Source organism: Astatotilapia calliptera, chromosome 17 (genome assembly GCF_900246225.1).
Source record: "Astatotilapia calliptera chromosome 17, fAstCal1.2, whole genome shotgun sequence".
Taxonomy (NCBI): Eukaryota; Metazoa; Chordata; class Actinopteri; order Cichliformes; family Cichlidae; genus Astatotilapia; species Astatotilapia calliptera.
Window position 1 is genome coordinate 37,606,460 of NC_039318.1, and position 20,777 is coordinate 37,627,236.

Below are 20,777 nucleotides of genomic sequence, written 5' to 3' on the forward strand. Positions count from 1 at the left end.
CCCCTTCTCCTTCTCCTGCCGCTCAAAGTGATCCAGCCTGCCTCTCAGTCAAATTTGAGGAAAAGAAGTACGACCAGGCTGTCAGACATGTCCAGCTTATATTGAGATGTCAACCTTTAAAATCCCCTTTTCAACATGCAGTGAAAGACAAAATCCCACCAGATTTACAGATAACAGAGTTTTACTATAGTTAAATCAGCAGGACAAGTACAGCCAATAACCTGGAATGGAAAGGATAGATACGTGTGTGTTTGAGAGAAATGAAAGATGCAGTGAACAAAAATGTTAGAGCAACAGATTAGAGATGGGAGACAAGAAAACAGAGAACAGAGGAGTAACAAATGAATAACAAACAGTGTTGGTACACAGAACAGAAATACAACAAATCTGGTGATTCACAGTTGAAAATATAATATTTTCCCAGGAAACTGGGTATTGGAAATGAAAAAAACAAAACAAAATAATAAATTAGTCTTTAAGTAAGTTGTGAAAGTGTGTGGTTGTCTATCTGTCTGCCCTGTGGTGAACAGAGGAAGAGGAGAGGGAGTGTTTAAATAACAATCACGAACATTTAGCAAGAGACACAAAGACAAAGTTGCACACATTTCACACACAGCATGGGCCTTTTTAAATAAACAGGTTGCTCAGCTTTGTTTGTGGATTCCTCAATAAAGAGAACATCCGGATCCACAAAAGGCTTAAAAGAGACATAAGGAGCAGACATGGCAGCCTGAATTTACAGGAGGATTTCACAACAGCAAAGATAGAAGTAAAACTTTCAGGGGAAAGAAAAGTCACCATGCATTTAAGGAGCTTTTATTTATTTATTTTTCTATCTGATATTACCAACACGGCTGCAGCGAGGAGAGGTTTCTTCTAAATGGCACTGCCATAACAGATCCAGTCACTCACCACTCCCATTTAGTGTGTGCCTTATTAAATCGCTTCCGGCTTTTGGTGAGCTGAACTTGAGCCAATCTGAGAAACCAAACACAATTTTTCTTTAGGCAGGAAACTTATTTCTGTACAAAAATTCGCACACAACCAAAAACAATATCTTATACTGTTTATTTAAAAAAAAAGGTGGGGGGGGGGGGGGGGGGGGATAATAAATATAGCCTGGGAACCAAATGAATAAGAGAGCTCATGTTTCTTTAGCTCGTGCAGAAGGCATCCGTCTGCACATTTCCACACAGCCCTGTTTGTGTCAGGCCAATCACAAACATTCATCTAATACAGGGCAGGTTTGATGGAAATACACTGAGGATGCTGTGGATCTTTTGTAAATAACCAAGATGGCTGCTGCTCACCTTATCTGCTACTGAGATAACGTGTGGTTCGTACATTAATTTATACAAGAGTTTCTGAAGCTATATTGACATCACTTTTGTCTCTTAAGCGGCTAGTTAATCAAATGAATAACACCAATACTGTGCTTGACATTCTTCCATCTCACATAGCTAAGGACTATTGTGATGTAATTGGACCTAGTATCCTATTTCTTATGAACCTTTCCTTGCTCTCAGGCTGTGTTCCTTTGGCCTTTAAACATGCTGTAGTCCACCCGATTCTTAGAAAAAGAAACTCTGACTGTTATGACCTTTTAAACTACAGACCGATCTCTAAGCTTTCGTTCTTGCCAAAAATCCTGGAGAGACTAGTTCTCTCCCAGCTCCAGGCGTACTTGGACACGAACAATATTGCTGAGAAATTTCAATCTGCTTTTAAGCCATTGCATAGCACTGAAACAGCGTTGGTTAGAGTTCTTAATGATATTCTTGTAATTACTGATACTGGACGCTCTATGATCCTAGTTTTATTGGACCTCTCTTTGGCTTTTGATGAGCTGGACCATAACATTTTATTACTAAGACTTGAGCACACTGTGGGTATTAGAGGCACTGCCCTCGACTGGTTTAAATCATACCTTGCTGATAGATCCTTATCAGTTAACTTAGGCACCTTCTCCACTTCCTCTGCACCAGTCTGCTGCGGTGTACCTCAAGGATCAGTTTTAGGCCCTATTCTCTTTTCGTTGTATTTGCTCCCTCTAGGTGCAATCTTTGAAAAATACAATATCGCCTTCCACTGTTACGCCGACGACATACAGATCTATTTTGAACTTACTGACGACCTTGCTGTGTCCCTGCACTACTTTCAAGAATGCATGCGGGAGGTCAAAGAATGGTTCCTGAGTAATTCCCTCGTTTCAAACGATAAGAAGACTGAGACTGTGGTGTTCAACAGTAAAATCCCTTGTGTCGAACTCTGTGCTGCCCTGGGTTCCTTTGCTAGCTCTTCCTGTGACTATGTCAGTAACTTGGGTGTACTGGTGGATAGCTCGCTCAAACTCGATAAGCAAATGTCTGCTGTAGTGAGATCTAGCTTCCACCAACTGCACCTTATCTCTAAGGCTAGGCATTATGTTCTGCATGAGGACCTGGAGAAGCTTATTCACACTTTTGTGACCTCCAGGTTGGATTATTGTAACTCCTTGCACTACGGTCGTCCCTCTTCTCTTTTTCTTAGACTGCAAACAGTCCAAAATGCAGCAGCCCGCCTTTTGACTGGTACCAGGAAATTTTGCTGTATTCTAGCTGGCTTGCACTGGCTACCCATAAAGTACCGTACTCAATTTAAAATATTACTCCTTACATTCAAAACTATTAATAGATTAGCGCTGAGTTATCTTAGTGAACCTCTCAGGCCGCATTCTCCTGCTAGAACACTTAGATCTGCCACTCAACTACTTCTGCCGCAACCTAGATCTCGGCTGAAATCTCGGGGTGACCGTGCGTTTGCACTGGCTGCCCCGGTACGGTGGAATACCCGTCCTCTTGATATCCACGCCTTTGATTCTATTGCACTGTTTAAATCACGACTAAAAACCCACTTATTCAATCTTGCCTTTCCCTCTAGTTAACATTTCTTTTATGATTTTATATGATGCACTTTTATGCTCATTTAATTCCTTGTTTGTTCTGTATCTGCTGCTTTCCTATGTATCAGTGACAGCTATTTGCTTGCAAACCTAGTACTTGCTTTGGTCCCATTTCTATTATGTTCCTTTTATTCTCTATGTTACTTGTTAAGCACCTTGGCATACCCTTGGTTTTAAGTGTGCTTTATAAATAAAGTTCATTATCATTATTATTATTATAAACCTCTGTCGGGGCCATCAAGCAGTCTGGACTGGGCTTTAATGCAACTTTATCCCCATAAATATCTCAAAGTGAGAGAGCGCATTTCTGTTACAAACAACCTGAAGACAGAAAATATTTGTTTCTGACCGACTACAGTCACTCATATATATCTCATTTCCAACAACACGGTGCCAGTGTGTCTTCAGAACTAGCCCACATTTTGACAGGTCTGAGAGCCAATTGTTACATAGTAACTGCATCTGCCAATCAGTGGTGAATTTCCTGTGGTAGCCCCGCCCAGTGACTCCAATTTGGTCCTTGGATATTTTGTGCTTTTTGGCACTTTTGTGCCACATTTGTTTTTTGAAAATACATGGGACCTGCTCTAGGAACTGGATTAGTGTAAATTCAGTTTTCTGTCCTGTTGATTAGCCCGTGTCGTTTAGCCTCACCAGCTTTGATCAGACTTCTCTCGAATCCTCCTGTTGGGGTTGTGAAAGATTAGCATCTCAGAGTGCATGTAGTCACTCTCTATTATTGTAGGGTTTTTACCGTACACATATTGTTCCAATAGGCGTGACACTAAGTGATATGTGACTTCTGCATTACTCCCTTTGATGAAGTTGCAACACTCGAGCATTTCACAACTAATGACGAGAGCAGAACGCAGGAGCTCGCACAGAGAGAGAAATTCAGTTTTAGAAAATGAAAAGCTGAAGAAACTGTAAACAAAATTCACAAATGACAAACTGATTTGCACTCACTCCTCAGGCGAACCTTCACTGTTCTGTGCAAACACACAAACAGCTTGATGCTGCTACACTGATATTAAAGATGATGTTTTTCTTTGGCTAATATCCAGTGCTAACTTATGTTCCCCGTCTTTCTTTCCTGTTATGCAGCAGAAGTAGTAAGATAAACTCTTCTTATCAATTGAAAACACAAACTTCTCAGATCGATTTGCACATTATCTAGTACGATCCAGAATATGAGAGCTAAGCTCGTTAATATGCACAGCAATAAAAGTAACAGCAAAATGTCTGTGTTTGGTAAAATGATCATTATCTGCTGGTACATAACTGTGGTTTTAGCACTTTGACTATATTTTGATAGAGAGTAGTAGGTGTGTGAAATGTGCTATAACACAACAAAAGTGGAAAGCTTCTGCTGTGAGGAAATATCAATACTAAGTAACAGCAAGTAGCAAAATTACATCGTTATTTACAGCTCTGCTGCTAAATGGCTATAAAACTACTCAGAGGTCGTGTATGTGCAGTACATGCATTAATAAAACTGACCATCTAAAGAAATCTGTAACTGCTGGCAGCAGCTCGTGAAAGAAGGGGAAAATAAATTTTCATAAAAACTGTACATTAAACCAACAACTATTAATTTACCTCATTTGAAACTGAATTTTGTCCTGATGTTGTAATGTTATGTATCCCTCCCCGAGCTTCTGCTGGAGGATTCTTCCTGTAAAAAGGGAATTCTTCTTTCCCACTGTTTCCCATCTCTAATTTTGTAAGGGGTTACCTTACATTATTAAATGCCTTGAAGTAACTGTTGTTGTCCACTGTTGATCTGAAAAACAGACGTGATCATGATCAGGACTGTATTTCATGAGGTACTACAGTCCTGATCAAAAGTTTAAGACCACTTAAACGTTCTTCCACCTTTCAGTGTCCCATGCTTGGTGCTCTCGTTGGCGTTCTCTGGTGGCGTTCAAGGAGACGAGGCCTTTAAAGACGTTTTTTTGTTTTTGAAGCCCTTCAGTCTCAGGTGCCGTCTGATTGTTATGGGGCTGCAGTCGGCGCCAGTAACGGCCTTAATTTGGGTCGAGGATCGTCCAGTGTCTTGACGGACAGCCAGTTGGATCCTCCAGCTCAGTGCTGGTGACTTTTTTTGGGTCTTCCACTTGAGTTTTTGTTTCATAACCCTCAGGATCATTTAAGAAATGAAAGTCTTACTGCATCCCACCTCAGCAGCGATGGCGTGCTGTGAGAGACCCTGCTTATGCAGTTCAACAACCCGACCACGTTTAAAAAGGGAACTTTTTTTTTTCCTTAGCCATCAGAGCGTCATGACAGTGTGACTGCCTGACAGAAAAGGACAATGAATCCCCATTTTTGCACAGATTTTGCCTTTTAAAGGCAAGTGGTCCTAAACGTTTGATCAGCTGTAAAACAGCCTGTTTCAGTTTAACAGTTGTTTTCAATAAATTGCTCAAAAAAATGTTTTGCCTCACTCCCATTTCTTCTTGTTGCATGTTGAAGCTCTACTTGGAACGTTGCAACCATGCAAAATAGGTTTTTTTGGTCATTTTTCAAGTGGCCTTAAAGTAACAGATCTATTTCCTTGTATATAAAATGTGTATTATAAAATGTTTACTTTGGCCTAGAAATGTGTGGATGTAAAAGTATGATAACTAGGCTGTCTATTACCTTCCCTTGAACTGCGGTAGCAGTCTTTGGCCCCCGTAGATGAAGTCCTCTGATACACACACACACACACACACACACACACACACACACATATATATATATATATATATGCAAAAAATACACTGCAAACTTAAACCAACACCATCCTCCCTATTCTAAATTTTAAAGAGAGCTTAGCAGAAATATTAAACAACCTAACTAATAGGGTTGCCAACTTCCAGAAAAAAAAATAGGGACACCCCCCCCCTGCCTCGTGATGCTTAATCGACATAGTCAACTTTAATTTAATGTACATGCAAAAAATGAATAAATAAATAAAAAATGCACAGAAATCATTTATTTTTCCACAATAATTAAATAGATTCAACATCTTTCTTCAACAGAACTGCAGACTGCACAGATGGTTGCCAAAGGAAAAAGTACTATTGCTTACTAGGGTATATATTAAACTTAATAGTTACTATATACAGTAATGGACTTCTATACATTTTACATCAGATTCAAACTTTGGGTGTAAGATTCAGAGAAATATTTATTAAAAGTTAGACATTTTAAATGAGAATAAGAAACGAAAGTTTGTCTTTGTACCAACCTTTTTCCTGTTAGTGCCCTACCTGCCCCCCAGCTCAAGTTAGCGCCTTACATATATATACATATACATATTAAAAACCTTTCCTTCCCTTTCTAACCGGAACTTCTTCCACCGAGAAACACTAAAATATACACAGTCAGTGTCACAGCTCCCTGTCGAACATTGAGCAGCAGCCACTGAGGTTTACCTGTTACCTGTTTCTTCGTGTTTCTTCGTGGAGCATCTGCCCAGCCTCCGTTTTTCGCTCCCCTTCGTGTACATGACACGACAAAATTATAATAAAAACCACTGATATCTGTTATTTATGAATAGATGAAATAGAAATAAAAAACAAAACAAAAACGATGTTGAAATCAAGAGAGAGCGCTCCATTATTTTCTTCTTCGTCGTCGTCATCAGTGTGGTTATGGTATATTAGCGCCACCAACCGGAGCTCAAGTTAGCGCCTTCTTCTTCTTCTTCTTCTTCTTCTTCTTGGTGTTTATTGGCGGTTGACAAACAACGACTTCGTGCATTACCGCCACCAACTGGTATGGAGAGCAGACCAGACTGTCACTTAAGGATTAGATCCTATCATGCTAGTTAAATATTGCTCGATAGCTTTTAGTACTTCAGTTATTTCTAAGCAAATCCAATTAAATCTAGTTTGAGTTTGATTGTATTTAGGTTTTGAATCAGTTGTCTTCTCTTTCTTCCTCACACTCCTGTCAGTGTAATATAACATGAGCTACTGTCTCAGCACAGCGCTCGCATATTCCGGTGCAATGTTTCCCTAAAATGAAAAGTGTTCCGTTTATCCCAGCGTGCCCAAATCTGAGACGTGAAATGATTGTTTCTCATTTCTCCAGTTTTCCTTTGGATTTTATAAAACCACCGTCCTTTCCTTTCTTTCTCCCATTATTTTTGCAATCTCTCCTTTATTTTCTGTTCTAATTGATTTTTTTATTTCTGTTTTACTACAGCTGATAATTAATTGCACTAATCTTTTTCCAGTGGCTCTTTTTTGCAGCCTTATCTGCCATTTCATTTCCCTTAACACTATAATATGCTGGTGGCCATACAAAAGTTAATCATTAGTCCTGTTATGTTTACTCTGCATGGTGTTTGTTGAGTTTCTATTAAGATTTCTGGTCGACTTTCTGCATGGTTGCATTGTAAACTTACTAACGATGAACTGGAATCTGAACAAATTACTGATCTTAATGGTCTCGTGTCTTCAACCCACTGGACAGTTAATAATATTGCAACCATTTTCCTGTGTATACTGAAAGTCCATCATTGATCCTTTTGCCTTCTTTATATTAAAGTCTGGTATAATAAAAGCCTCTACAACATCTGTATACGTTTGTACAGGATTCTAATGGTGACTAATATATTTCTGTGCCATATGTTAGTTTAAAATAAACTCCTTATCCTCATTTCTATCTACTGTAGCCAAGTTATTTTTTTCCAGGTTTGACTGATTAATAAACATCACACGTCCCTGGATTATATTTTTCCCAAATTTAATCAGTGATTACTTCATATTATTATTATTGTTGTTTCTCAGGATACCAACTTCTGTGCTGCTGTATTAAGGTTTTGTTTGGGTTTTTATTTTCATATTTCATTTCCTTTGATCCGTGCATGTTCTCTGTCCTATTGTCTGTGTGGTTGTGCTTCAGACTGGTTAATTATCCACTGCTGACAATATGATAACACCTAAAAACACTTTGTTAGGTACATGTATTCAGTGCATGTACATTTCATGACATGGATAGTAGTGTTGAGTATTCTGAAATAGTCTGAATATTCATAATATACTGAAGTACTGGAATTTTCCTGCACAACCATTTCTGAGCTTTACAGAGAACGGGCAAAAAACAGAAAATCTTTGGCGAATGGCAGATCTTTGGCATCAAACTAACAGGGCAGAAGGAAACAGTAAGTCAGCTAAGCACAGGAAACTGAGAATAAAAAAAAACATCGCCTGGTTTGATTAGTCTTGACGTCTGCTGTGACAGTCAGACAGCAGGGTCAGAATTTGGTGTAAATTCACAAAAGAATGAATCCATCCTGTCTTGTATCATCAGGTAAGGTTGCTGTTGGTGGTGTAATGGTGCAGGAGTACTGCTGCTGAGCACGTCCGTCCCTTTACGACCACAGTGTACACATCCTCTGACGGCTACTTCCAGCAGGATAATCTCACAATGTCGCAAAGCTCAAATCAAATCAGGACAAAACTGATCTTAATCCAGTCAAGCACCTTTGGGATGTGGTGGGGTGGAAGTGTTGCATTATGGATGTGGAGTAGGGCTGCCACAAACGATTATTTTGATAGTCGACTAGTCACAGATTATTTTTGCGATTAGTCGACTAATCAGATCATCATCCATTGGACGTAAAAGTACAGCTTATTGCACCGGCAGCATCTGCTCTTATATAACTATCATTAGCTTACAGCTTGAAGTGTTTAAGGTCTGTGCTAACTAAAAATAAAGACAAGATGATAGTTTAACCCTTCTGAGGCCCTGGGACCATTTTTGTACATTTTAGTTTTTCAGTTACAAGCCATTTGCACTGTGTTGAATGGAATATAGCCAAATTCTCTAAAAAAAAAAGTTTGGTATAATTTCATTTCAAAATTCAAGTCTGACTTCCTTAAATTTTAATGAAATTTGCAGATTGTTTCGGTGAAGTTTAATAAACTGCTTGCTATCTAAAATATAACAGGACACAGGAGTAAATTCTTGAGCATCTCACACTTCTGATAATCAGCTGTCTGCTTGACGTTTATTCAGCTGTGTAAAAACTATAACTTTAATCTCAGCCAAACCGATTTACTCAGGAACAAATAAAATACTGAAAAAAGCCAAACAATAACATTTTAAGTTATCTAAGTGACTCATATATCATGTTTAACCTGAGTAGCGAAAGACGGCGGTGGGTTTGAAAACGATTTGCCGGGAGTCCGGTGTTCTCACCGCTCTAGTGACCTTGCCCCCGGCTAACTATCGAGCTAGTGGGTAACAGACGTCTCCGAAAACGTCGGAGCGCTTTTGAAAATATGCGGTGTCTTGATAAACTGAGCAGATATTTGAGGTTTACACAGCTACATTCTCGCCTGAAAATATGTTAAACGTTTATTTTGTGACCCAGAAAGAATAATAAGAGTAAAGTTAAAACTAACTAGCTGCCGCCATTGTTGGAAACTGAGCTGGGCTCAGTGTTGCCAACTCCTCAGTAAGGAAAATCGCTATTGGCTGTCCTAGAAGTCGCTAAATGACGTCATCGCCTAAATTGCATAATTGGTCATCCTAATCTAACCTATGTTGTTGGAGAGAGAAATAACATCGTGGAAGAGACATAAAGTGAGTAAAAAACGTCCTAAATGCATTTAGAGTTTATTTAGAACTACAAATTAAATTTCTTTTAGCAATTATTGTTTTTTTTTTTAATGTCACAATTCCAACCCTGCTCCTTTACCCGGGCTTGGACCGGCAAAAGTGACCCGAAATAGGCGCTCTGGTGGAGTTACTTTGTGTGTGTGTTTATAAGTAGTTTTAAACCTTGTGATCCACAAAACAGCATAAGAGTAAAAGAGTAAAAGAAGAACTGACTGCGTTACAGCACCCGCTGCTTGTTGAGAGTAGCGCTTTCACGTCTTTTTTTAAGGGGTCTGAAAACTCGCTAAATATAGCGACAAAGTCGCTAAGTTGGCAACACTGGCTGGGCTGCGCTATGAATTCTGACTGGGACACAGCTACTTCTTCTTCGGGGTTTAACGGCAGCTGACATCCTTGTACATGCAGTGCTGCCATCTTCTGTTTCAGTCCGTTATTACACTCTTAAATCCTGCTACTTATTCCTGCGTCTTTTGGGATCTTACAAAGCTTCAAACGACGCGTCGACTATTAAATTAGTCATCGACGATTTTGATAGTCGACGTAACAATGTGATGCCATCATGTCAACATGGACCAAAATGAATAATGTTTCCAGCATGGTGTTAAATCTGTACCATGAAGAATTCAGGAGCCTGCCTGGTACCAGTGAGGTGTACCCAGAAAGAGGCCAGTGAGTGTATTCCCAAAGTGAAATGCTGAAAATTATCCAACATATTGCAGATTTTGTTTCCGCCTTCCGCCCAGTTCTTCTGTGCTCTTCTTTCTACTCCCATTCACTTCCAATCTGACATCACAAACACTCAACACTATATGAAACTTATAAAATTATATTGGAAAACCATGATACTTCAATACATCCCTCTATTTTTTTTTTAAATCGCCTGGGAACCCTCTTCCAGTTTCTAGTGCAAGAGGTGTGGTGCACCAGTCCAACACAAGGTAACACAGAGAGACAGACAGACAAGCAGCGGTTTGGGCTGATGGAGGAAGGCATGAGGTACTTTTGATTCTCAGTTCTTTTGTATAAAGTGATCGCTTTTTGTAAGGAACATTATCTTTGTTGTAAATGACGACTCCTGGAGGTTATTTGCAAAAACACGAAACAGAAAAGCTCAATAACACACTTCTTCAGCGTTTATGTCACTGAGACCCACAAACTCACAATCTCTTCAACATCGTCAGAACCATCAAATAAATGTAGTGTTTTTAAAATACACTCATGGCTCCCAAGGACCCAGTGAGGAAACAGACTTCTGGCTTCCTGTTCAGAAGGTCACACTCGCTCTCCTGATTTCTTTTTTTCCGTCTCATCTTTGGCTCGTATCTCACTTCCTGCATACATTCTTTCTCTCGTTTAATCAGCCACTCTGGCACGTGACCCCTTAGTGTAGAAGTACTAATATCATGTGATGTGGTAATAATAAACATGGGAACATTGGAGCCCTGCATTTATAACACTTTTAACATACTAATCAAAAATCCTGACAGTTTGCATTTCAGTCGACAAATGCATGTTACCCCTGGCTCAACAGGTCACATTACTTTGCCTCAGATGTCCATGTCATGTTTCATCTGACAAAGAAAACTGTTTTTTCTTCTTCTTTCATACAGATGGGAATGAAGGCTCACCACAGTCAAGTCTCTGCGGTGCTCGGACTTTGAAGTGAGATTACCGGGGCCTCGGCCAGACAGAAGGTCACCACTCTCTCACCAAGCTGGTGCCTCCTCTTCGTCTCCCTCCACTCAAACTGATCCAGCCTGCCTCTCAATTAAATCTGAGGAAGAAAATCCCATCTGGCTGTCAGACACAGACTCTCAGATACCAACCAGAAATGTCGCAGGAGACTCAAAGACAACCAGAAACAATGAGCCACAGATTTCACTCAGGTAACATAGATCTTTATTTAAATTACAGATGAATTTATATCAAATCTGCACAAATATATTTCCAGAAAACATAAAGTATCTCTCTGAATAAATGATCTAACCCAGCTGATCTTAACCTTTCTTTGGATTTTGTTTGGACATTAGCCGTGGGACGTTTCAGTAAAGGTAAATTATTGCTCCCGTTTTTTCAATCTGAGAAATTTTCATTAACAAAGCTGAACCAAAAGAAAAAAAGAAAAGATTCAAATATTACAAAACAAACAAAAAGAAAAAGAAAAAGAAAATCCCATATCATGGTGAAGTCGAAAAGTCCATACTGATTAGTGATTAGCCTCATCTCTTAAATCCTGGTGACCCTCGACTTGTGCACAAACATTTCTGTAAGTGAACGGAGAGTTTTCAGTCAGGAAAAAAAAAGCTACACGAGAATTTATTTTGTCGTGAAGGAAATTAATGCTTCTCTGATACTTGGCTGAAAGCCGTCACCTGCTGTCATCTCTTCATCCACACGAGGTCAGTGTTGCACACTAAAATGAAAACGATGCCTGTATTTGTTTACATAAATGATCTATGGTTGCTATTCTCAACCTAAGGAAAAAACAAAAGAGCAAAGAGGCGTGTAACAGGCTGCTCTGAGCCTGGCTTGTGTTATGAACTGTAGAGTCATATTTCAGCAGCATTTCCCCAGTGAAACGGCTCAGAGAGATAACTTAAGTTTATGAACTGAAACATTTTAGTGACTGAAAATGGGACAAAACTGAGCGCAGGTTACGAGCCACGAGGACGGGGCGCACCGGTGTCACACACTGAGGTATTTTTAATGTAAACACGTTTCTCTGTAGCACTTAAAGCCAAGATTTGTTTTTTTGCCCTCTTGGTAAAGCAATAATTTTATCATAACAAAACATACAGTCACAGTGCATCTGTATCCTGATAAACAAAGTAAGAGCATTTACATGAGTCCAACATTAAAGATCACTGCACACGGATTTATAAAGCTCATTGTCTTAAAAGGTGAAACATGTTTCAGTAAAACCGCACTTTTATCACGTGCACATCCACAAAAGTTCAGCCATCTTTGACCCTCTGCAGTCACAGGGCTCTGTTTCCAGCACTAATTTACAACTATAGTTTTTACTGTTCAAGCAAGTGTTTAAATAAAACAATCATGCGTTGAAAAGATAAATAAAGGTCAAAGTTTCCAGTTAAAGTAGTGCCCTTTCTGTGTTAGAAATATGAATTTAAAGGCTAAAAAGTAATCTGTGACCATGTAATTGATACACTAATTACTGTATTTCAGGCGATTGCATAGCTAACAATGAAAATAACTATAAACTCATACTTTACATAAGTGTAAGTAACATATTTAACCTTGATTAAATATATAAATTGACACTGCTTTACACTTTATTGGTTTTAAATCGTTGCACTGACGCATTTACACTGTGCTTTATACAGCGCCCTCCAGAGGTGTTGTATATTACAACAAGTCTTGTTTCATTTTCATGTTTTAAATAAATTAAACTAATTTAAAAAGCTTAAAGTAGCAAAAGCAAAACACACGTGCCATCTTGTCTTGTTATACTGTCTTGCAGTGCAGGAAGCTTTGGAAACCCCCCTCCTCTTACCCCGTCTGACTCTGGATTTGAGGGATTTCTAACCTCGATGATTTCGTTTGCACGCTGTACACATTCAGTTATCCTGCCATGGTTTAAAATAATACACTTTCAGGTTCGGACGGGGTTTATTTGTCGTCCAGCGTTAACCCGAGTGTTAAAATATGTGTCAGTCAGGTTTGGGGGGTTGACAACGTTGGTGGTGATGTGCTTTTGGTAAGAAGGCGAAAAGCAGGTATTGATCTTTTTCACGATTGCAGAAGTTGAGTAAACTAACAGAAATGTTCTTTCAGAGTTAAATTAGATTTTCACGTCGTCAGCACCGTTTCTCAGTCTTGGAGTTGCCTTTCAGGACGATGTGAGGTAATCCAACAGCCCATCTATCACAGGGCCAGTACTGCAGTCCAGGCAGCGAGTACGGTATCTCGTAGTTGGCATCCAGGTAGGCTATCAGCGTGCTGCCGTAGGCTACAGCTATCACAATCAGAATGTGCCTGAAGGACGGATAAATCGAAGGTCAACACAAAGACACGAACCATTTTTGTCCTAAAAATGGGGCCTGTTCATGATGCGTTCACGGTGGATAAACGATCCCAAGACTGGAGGTCGGGGTTCACGGTACCAAAGTTTGCAAATGCTGATCTAATGTTACAGTAAACTCATCTTTTCATTTTCATTCAGGAATTCATCTGAATGTTGATTCTGTTCATCAGGACGTTTTCAGTGGGAGAAACGTTTCGTCATACAGGGGACGTCTTCAGTCTCAGCTGACTGCAGGTTTCAACCTTATAAACAGGACATTTGCACAATGACTGAAACCAGCCCACTGAAGGAACGATGGGCTGTGAGGTCAGTTCCTTGATCACTCTTTCAAGGAGGAGGATGTAACATCCTGGACAGGGAGGAACGCTGGTTTGAGCGCGGAGTCAAGGAGGCCATTAATGTGAAAAGGGAAAGACCATCTCTGAATGGAGGAGGGGCCTAAGGGTGCATCTCTTGATTGATGATCGAGGAACTGAGCTCACAGCCCATCGTTCCTTCAGTGGGCTGGTTTCAGTCATTGTGCAAATGTCCTGTTTAAAAGGTTGGAAACCTGCAGTCAGCTGAGACTGAAGACGTCCCCTGTATGACGAAACGTTTCTCCCACTGACAACAGAATCAACTTTTTGGGATTTACTGACCTGGATGATTGAGCATGCATCAAGACAGTAATTCATCTTGTTGATATGAAACAAACATGCAGACAAGTGAAGATAAAGAAATAAAAGAAATGAACGGGAAGCCAGGACTTACCAAAAACCATGCAGGTAGCAGAAGTTGATCCTCTGCCAGAAGCTGCAGCCAAAGCGGTCACCGAGCCAGCAGGAGATGGCGAGCACCCACAGAGCGATCGACAGCTTGGCGAGTCGCAGAGCCTTCTGGTCAGTGCAGCTGAGAATGACGGAAAATGGATGATCGCAGGAAATCAAACGGCAAAGTGCACAATCAGGTTTTCACGTGTCTTTTTCTTACCATTTCATCTCCGTAATCAGAGTGTAAAGCAGATGGAGGCCGAAGCAGTTTAACGCGTAGGCGTTGGCCGTAGGTTTGACGAATGACGACACCGAGCTGATGACCGTGATCACCAGGACGAGCTTTGAAAACGTGGATCTGCGTTGGAGCGCACAGAGACGGAAATAAACACGCACCTGAAGCAGACTTGAAACAGACGTTTAGTTTTATTTTAGCATCGTACTCCAGCCCGTACGGACTCACGGGTTTGATTTCACCACATGCTTTGTGTAAAGCATTCTGTGAGGCTGGTTTGGATGGGTGCAAAGTGAATAAACATGATTGTTACAGCAGTCTAGCAAACCATGAAAGAAAACCTGAAAAACAGGTTGTCCTCCCTATACTCACACTTCTAATAAATAAACTCGTCATTGAGCATTCTTCGTGTGCAATAACTGGGAGGCCTTTTTATCTAAAGTTGTGATTACCTGATAAACGCAGGTCCAAAAGTAATTTTGTGTTGTATGTGGATTCCTGCTACACTCGACAGCTAATTCCCAACTCTGCCTTTTAACAGAATTTGTCTTTGTATACATTCATAAAAGACAGAATTTGCAGAAAAAGTCCTGAATAAAAACTGTTTCTTTAGGATCAGGAGCAGCGATGTGCACTCATTCACCTGAGCTCTGTGACTTACAGTCAGGGCTGCACGTTTGTGGACAAGGATGCAGCTTTTAAATGCAGATTTTAAATAAAACATTCAAACGTGGACTTTCAGGTTTAGTTGGACAGTTTGAACCAAAGTCCTGCCATTTTTATACGCGGCCGCTGTCGTCAGAGGCTCGTGAGTAACTGGACAAGTAGCTGACAAGCAGGTGAACCAGGTGAGGCTGGTTTCTCGGCTACGTCGTGACAAATTCAGCAGATATAAGAACTGGAGTCGAGTCTCAGTGTTGAATTATCATTTGGGAGCTTTTAACAGGAATTCTTTCTTAATGTGACGGTCAAAGATATGTTGATGCAAGTGAAGAAACTTTACGAGTGGCCAAATCAACAATCCGGCCAGTTCAGCAATGCCTGAAAAGGCCTGAAAGACCACTGAAGGTAAAGGTCTAATATCAAGACATGCCTTCATGAATGGAAATACAGTAAGTTTGCAACAAGGCGTCCAGCACGGCTACATTCAAGAACAAAAAGGCTACATTACAGGAAAACATCTAAGCGCTTGCACAGCTGTCACTGGCGTTTATTGATCACGTGATTGCCGATAGAAGTAGCAGAACGAACTGTGAAGCGTGCAGGGCTGTACTCTCTGCTCACACAGTGTTTGTAGTGCAAATGGATCATGACTATTCTTCAACAGCCAAGCCAGTCACCATGTCAACACAACAGAGCAGCGACTGAAGGTGGCTGCAGTGAAAGCCTGGAAGAGCATCTCAAGGGAGAAAGCACAATATTTGGTGACATCTATGAGTTCTAGACTTCATTTCCATCCATCCATCCATTCGCTTCCGCTTGTCCTTTTCAGGGTCGCGGGGGGCGCTGGAGCCTATCCCAGCTGTCATAGGGCGAGAGGCGGGGTACACCCTGGACAGGTCGCCAGTCTGTCACAGGATCAACACACAGGGACAGACAACCATTCACACTCACATTCATTCGCACATTCACACCTAGTGACAATTTGGATTATCCAATTAACCTATCCCCACAAGCTGCATGTCTTTGGACGGTGGGAGGAAGCCGGAGTACCCGGAGAGAACCCACGCAAACACGGGGAGAACATGCAAACTCCACACAGAAAGACCCCGGCCTGATGTTGGAATTGAACTCAGGACCTTCTTGCTGTGCGGCAACAGTGCTAACCACCGTGCACCGTGCTGCCCATTCATTTCCATCCAAATATTAAAAACAATCCTTATATTATAAATGACATTAGTTGGTCCAGTGACTCTTGAGCCTTTGAAAATGGGGTTATGTGGATAATTACACAGTCATACTGTTTGATTCAAAAACACAGAAGCAAAATGATAAAAACGTCACGATTAGACTTCCCTGCAATCACAGCGGCCTCGGCTGTTCGGGAGGAGCAACCCACTGGATCAAACACTGGAAAATCACTGTGAGGTTATTGATGCCAGGGGGATTGTTTCACACATCAAATGTTCATTCGCCTGTCGCACCTTGCAGTTTAAATATTTACACAGGTTGGGTGGAGCTCTGTTTTTACAGCCCCGTGTCCATCAAGGTGAAGACTGAACCACCACATTTGGGACAATGACGAACCTTTGAGCTGTTAAACTGGCTCCTCGTCCGGCCGGGATAAGGTTTCACAGTGGCATGTGTTGGAAACGCTCTGTTATTGTTTTGCATCATCCTGAAAGACCACTGATCTCCTTAGAAACACGCAGAGGCACGAATAAACGCCGGACACAAAGACCTTGGACTAAGTTGTCGAAACACAGATCAGTCATCTGTCGCTGGGTTAATGGTTACAAGGTCGACATACCTGTCTTTTATAAAAGAAGGGAAGAGTCTGCGAGGGAACCAGACGGCATAACCGACCGCCAACACCCACAAGATCGAGAGCTCGTCCAACATCTGACCGACGAAACTAAGAGTCATGTGAAAGTACGCCGAGAACAGCCCTGCAAAGAAGAGAGAACGAGAGAATGATGTCGAATTATTCATGCTTTTAGGATTTTATAGGCGAAGACAAGTATAAAACGGGTAAAGTGAGACGTGTTACTGCACGTTCACAGATGGTTAAGAGCAGTGCAGGGGAGACATGCAGAGCTCCAGTTTGCAGCTGACTTCTCTTCTCGTGCTTTAGTTATTACATTTAAACTTGCATACTGGTTAAACTGGTTCGGCTACTGTTGCAACTAATAAGTATTTCTTTTAGTGTCATAAGCTTTAAGAAAACCTAGTCAGTTCAGAGAAGCTTCAAACATCTGCTACAGATCTTCCTACTTGATAACACATTTCTTGTGATATCTATTTCATCTATACTGAGTCAGCCTGTTTCACAAACACAAAACATTTCGTGGATTTATTTTGCAGACATACGGCTGAAGTTGGTTTAAATAAAGAAAGAAAGAAAGGACTGACCTACAAAAATCATCATGACCCAAACCAGGTGGATCGCCAAGCTCCTCTCTTTGGCATATGGGTGCAGAAGGTAGAGCATGATGGGAGAGATAATGAAGAAAATGAAGCTGCTCATCTGCAGGGAAAACATTAAATCGATCACCAGTCCAAAGTGTGGCTTTGAGTTGCAGTTGTTGGGCTGGTAGCGCCACTGCAAGTGTCTCCTGAATAAAAAGCTTTCAGTTTACCGTGTTGAAGGACTCGACCACATGCTCAGAGTGTCTGTAGTTGTCTTCGCACCAGTCGATTTCTGAACTCTCATAGGAGAAAACTCCCGCCATCCCCTCGCCGGAGTGAACACCTGAGAGACGCAGGGACAACAGTGGCCGCTGACTCTGGTGTAACAAGCACACCTGCATTTTTCAGTAGTCAAATTAAGGTGTTTGTATATGTGGTTTATGGAAATCATTATCCCCTCCACCCAGCAGTCAAATGCCAATCGCACCCTTTTACAATTTCACTTAAATGTCAGTCCCTGCTGGCGCCTACATCTCCCACGATGCAACCGGACAGCATGTTCAGCAACGTCCTACAAACAGCCCAGAAAATGTGACCGATTCAGACGACAGCGTACGTTGCTCCACTTTTATTATATTTTTATGACATGATAAAAATGGCGCCGTATACACAAACAGACTTTTTGCTCCATGGTTAATGTTTTGTAAGCATTAGTGCACCACACCAACACGATCCAGTTAAATCAGAGGTCATTAAAACTCGGACTTTTGTCATTTTGAATATCAAATTCCTCTTTGGTACTACAGTAAGTTCATTTCCATAGTTGTATCCCTTTTAATTGCTGGTTCACTTTAGCGTAGGATGAGGACACTTCACACTTCCACGGCTGTTTTAACCTGCGCTGCACGACATCTGTGCTATTAAAACACAACCTGCCATCTTTCCTAGAAGGCTGTCAGATGTGGCGCAGTGTGTGAATGGTGCCTGGTTCACAGTATTTGTTGGACTTGATTTATTGCATCATTATTATATGGCTTTTATTTACACTTACAGTGTAAATAGGGAGGGGGGTTCACATTCACAATATACACACTGGACTTGAGCTGGAATTGCTTTTAAACCTCAGTATGGCCTCGAAACTGGGACTAAAATGTTCCCAATGACTTTTATATCCACAGAGGCCAAGGCCGCTCATTTCAGTCTCTACTGAATCTGGATATTTGCTACAGCAAATTATTACCTGGAGCTTTCAAAAGTACTCAGTTTATTATGCAGCCTAAACAGGAAGTCGTCATCAGAACGCCACCCTTCATGTTGATATCTGAATTACAGATTTTTAACAGTGTCAATAAACTTATTTCAGAGTTTGCACTGAAATACAGAGTTTATAGGTGTACCTAATAAAGTGGTTACCGATGGGAAAAGAAGTACTCCGCCTTTAAGTACAAGTTGTAATACTATTGAAATATTACAAGTCTCATCATATATGTACTTGTTTTCCAGAACAATCGATGTCAGAATACTAACATATTACTGCATAACACTCTGTTATGTACTACAGTGTAATTCAGGCGACTGAACACTGAAAGAAAAATATTATCTATAGAAACAACTCCCAGTTTATCTGTTGATTAGAACTCGTATGAATAACCTAGACTAGGAAAATAGGCAGTTGAGTTCAAAGGTCATTAAGTAAAGGTGATGAAGTAAAAGCATAAAGTACAAGTACTTCGAGAAAGTAGTTGAGCACAATATATTAAGTAACAGTAAATCACTATTTATTACCATCCTGAGGAATAAACATCGGAGTTTTCCTGACAGGGAAAAACCTTTTTGTCCGAAATATGAATATTTGGACAAAAAAAAGTGTCCCAATAATTAAAAAGTTTATTTTTTTTCTCATCACAGGGTGTTCAATGGGAAACCGGCTCTTACCTGCCATGCTGTCGTCCTGCAGCCCGGCACTGCTGCTCTGCTCCAGGTGCTGCAACAGGTGGATTTAACGAGGCGGGGTTTTGAAACGCTCGCGATCCAGAAGCACGAGCCCAGTAACGTCACTGACGGTCACGCGAAAAGGTTTCAAATCTCTGGGACAATATGTCATCACAGAGAAAATGTCTGGAATGAGCTCGTTTGTTTTTCTTTCTTCATTGACAGTTTACCAGGCCCCGGGGAAAGAGCAGGAACCGGTTACTCAGCAGTAACGGGTAACGTAGAAACGACCATGTGGGGCAAAAAAACCTTTAACGGGCTGTAAACACACGACAGGCGACTGGAGGGTTCAGAGGAAACCTGAAAAGAAACACGCAAAACCGTAACAGGTGTTCCAGGTAGCTGCTGCACCTGTCTGAGGAATCTCAGGTTTTTCCTAAAGGAGGTTCAACCAAATCTGCCGCATTTCAAAATAAAAGCATAATCCTGCAGCGGAGGAGCAGGTGTGGTGGGAACACGCCGAGTCTTGAAGGTGAAACTCCAAATAGTTGCATTCATATGGTTTAACTCAAAACAAAGAAAGCATTAACTGCGCACACTGGCTTAATAACGTTTCCTGCGATAGAAATTGTTTGGAAAAAAGTACTCGTGTATTTAATTACAAATAGTTACCGGAGAGTCACCTAATATTACCGAAAGTACTCGTCGGTCTCCCATTTCAGGCTACACGTTGTCTTCTTATGTTACGGTTTTTCAGTGCATGCATTTTTACTCTTTTGGGCAGTACTGTGACACTGTGCTGCTGCAGTTTGAGTCTCAAACAAATCCGCGATGAAATCAATGGGCTCCAGTGTGATCTCGTTTTTTATCACCTGTAGAAGTGTTTATGATCTGTAAAGTTAAAAAAAACAAACCGCTACGACGAAATCTGAGACAGATGAGCTGGTAATCTCTCTCACAATTTAGAGAAAAATAGGCGCAGCACCAATCAGGAGGCTTTGGCCAATCCAATTACTGCAGGCTGCGCAGCTTTAAACGAAGCTGCTGAGACGCAGGTTAAAGATCTGTGCTGTGGCCTGTTTGCAGCAGCTGACTGGCTGATTATTATTTTGGTTAGATCTTTGCACAATCTGTGCATCTATCAGTGCCTCCATGTTTTTAAGAATTAAAGCTGGCAAAAAAAGG

At 41.0% G+C, this 20,777-nt stretch overlaps 1 protein-coding gene across 4 annotated transcripts; it reads right to left on the minus strand.

Annotated features, from left to right (window-relative positions):
• Window positions 1-11,444: 11,444 nt before the first annotated feature.
• On the minus strand, window positions 11,445-20,631 carry acer1 (alkaline ceramidase 1). 4 transcript variants are annotated; one of them, XM_026148070.1, is made up of 8 exons: window positions 19,596-20,631; window positions 18,148-18,231; window positions 17,891-18,003; window positions 17,664-17,778; window positions 17,062-17,200; window positions 14,577-14,714; window positions 14,358-14,495; window positions 11,445-13,558 (listed from the first exon to the last, which is right to left on the minus strand). In XM_026148070.1, exons 3-8 carry the CDS (start codon window positions 17,981-17,983, stop codon window positions 13,381-13,383), a joined length of 801 nt encoding a protein of 266 aa, XP_026003855.1. In that variant the 5' UTR covers window positions 17,984-18,003; window positions 18,148-18,231; window positions 19,596-20,631; the 3' UTR covers window positions 11,445-13,380. The 4 variants fall into 4 exon arrangements, with proteins under 4 accessions (XP_026003855.1, XP_026003854.1, XP_026003853.1 ...); XM_026148069.1 differs by lacking the exon at window positions 18,148-18,231 and having other exon boundaries at window positions 19,596-19,952; window positions 20,507-20,630; XM_026148068.1 differs by lacking the exon at window positions 18,148-18,231 and having other exon boundaries at window positions 19,596-19,952; window positions 20,286-20,630.
• Between the last annotated feature and the right edge of the window lie 146 nt (window positions 20,632-20,777).

Excerpts from the sequence above, each read along its gene's own strand:
- acer1 (XM_026148069.1), bottom strand. Across the intron at positions 17,201-17,663 it reads GGTCATGATGATTTTTGTAG|GGCTGTTCTCGGCGTACTTT; the intron begins GTCAGTCCTTTC and ends TCTTCTTTGCAG. Across the intron at positions 13,559-14,357 it reads TGCTACCTGCATGGTTTTTG|GCACATTCTGATTGTGATAG; the intron begins GTAAGTCCTGGC and ends TCCGTCCTTCAG.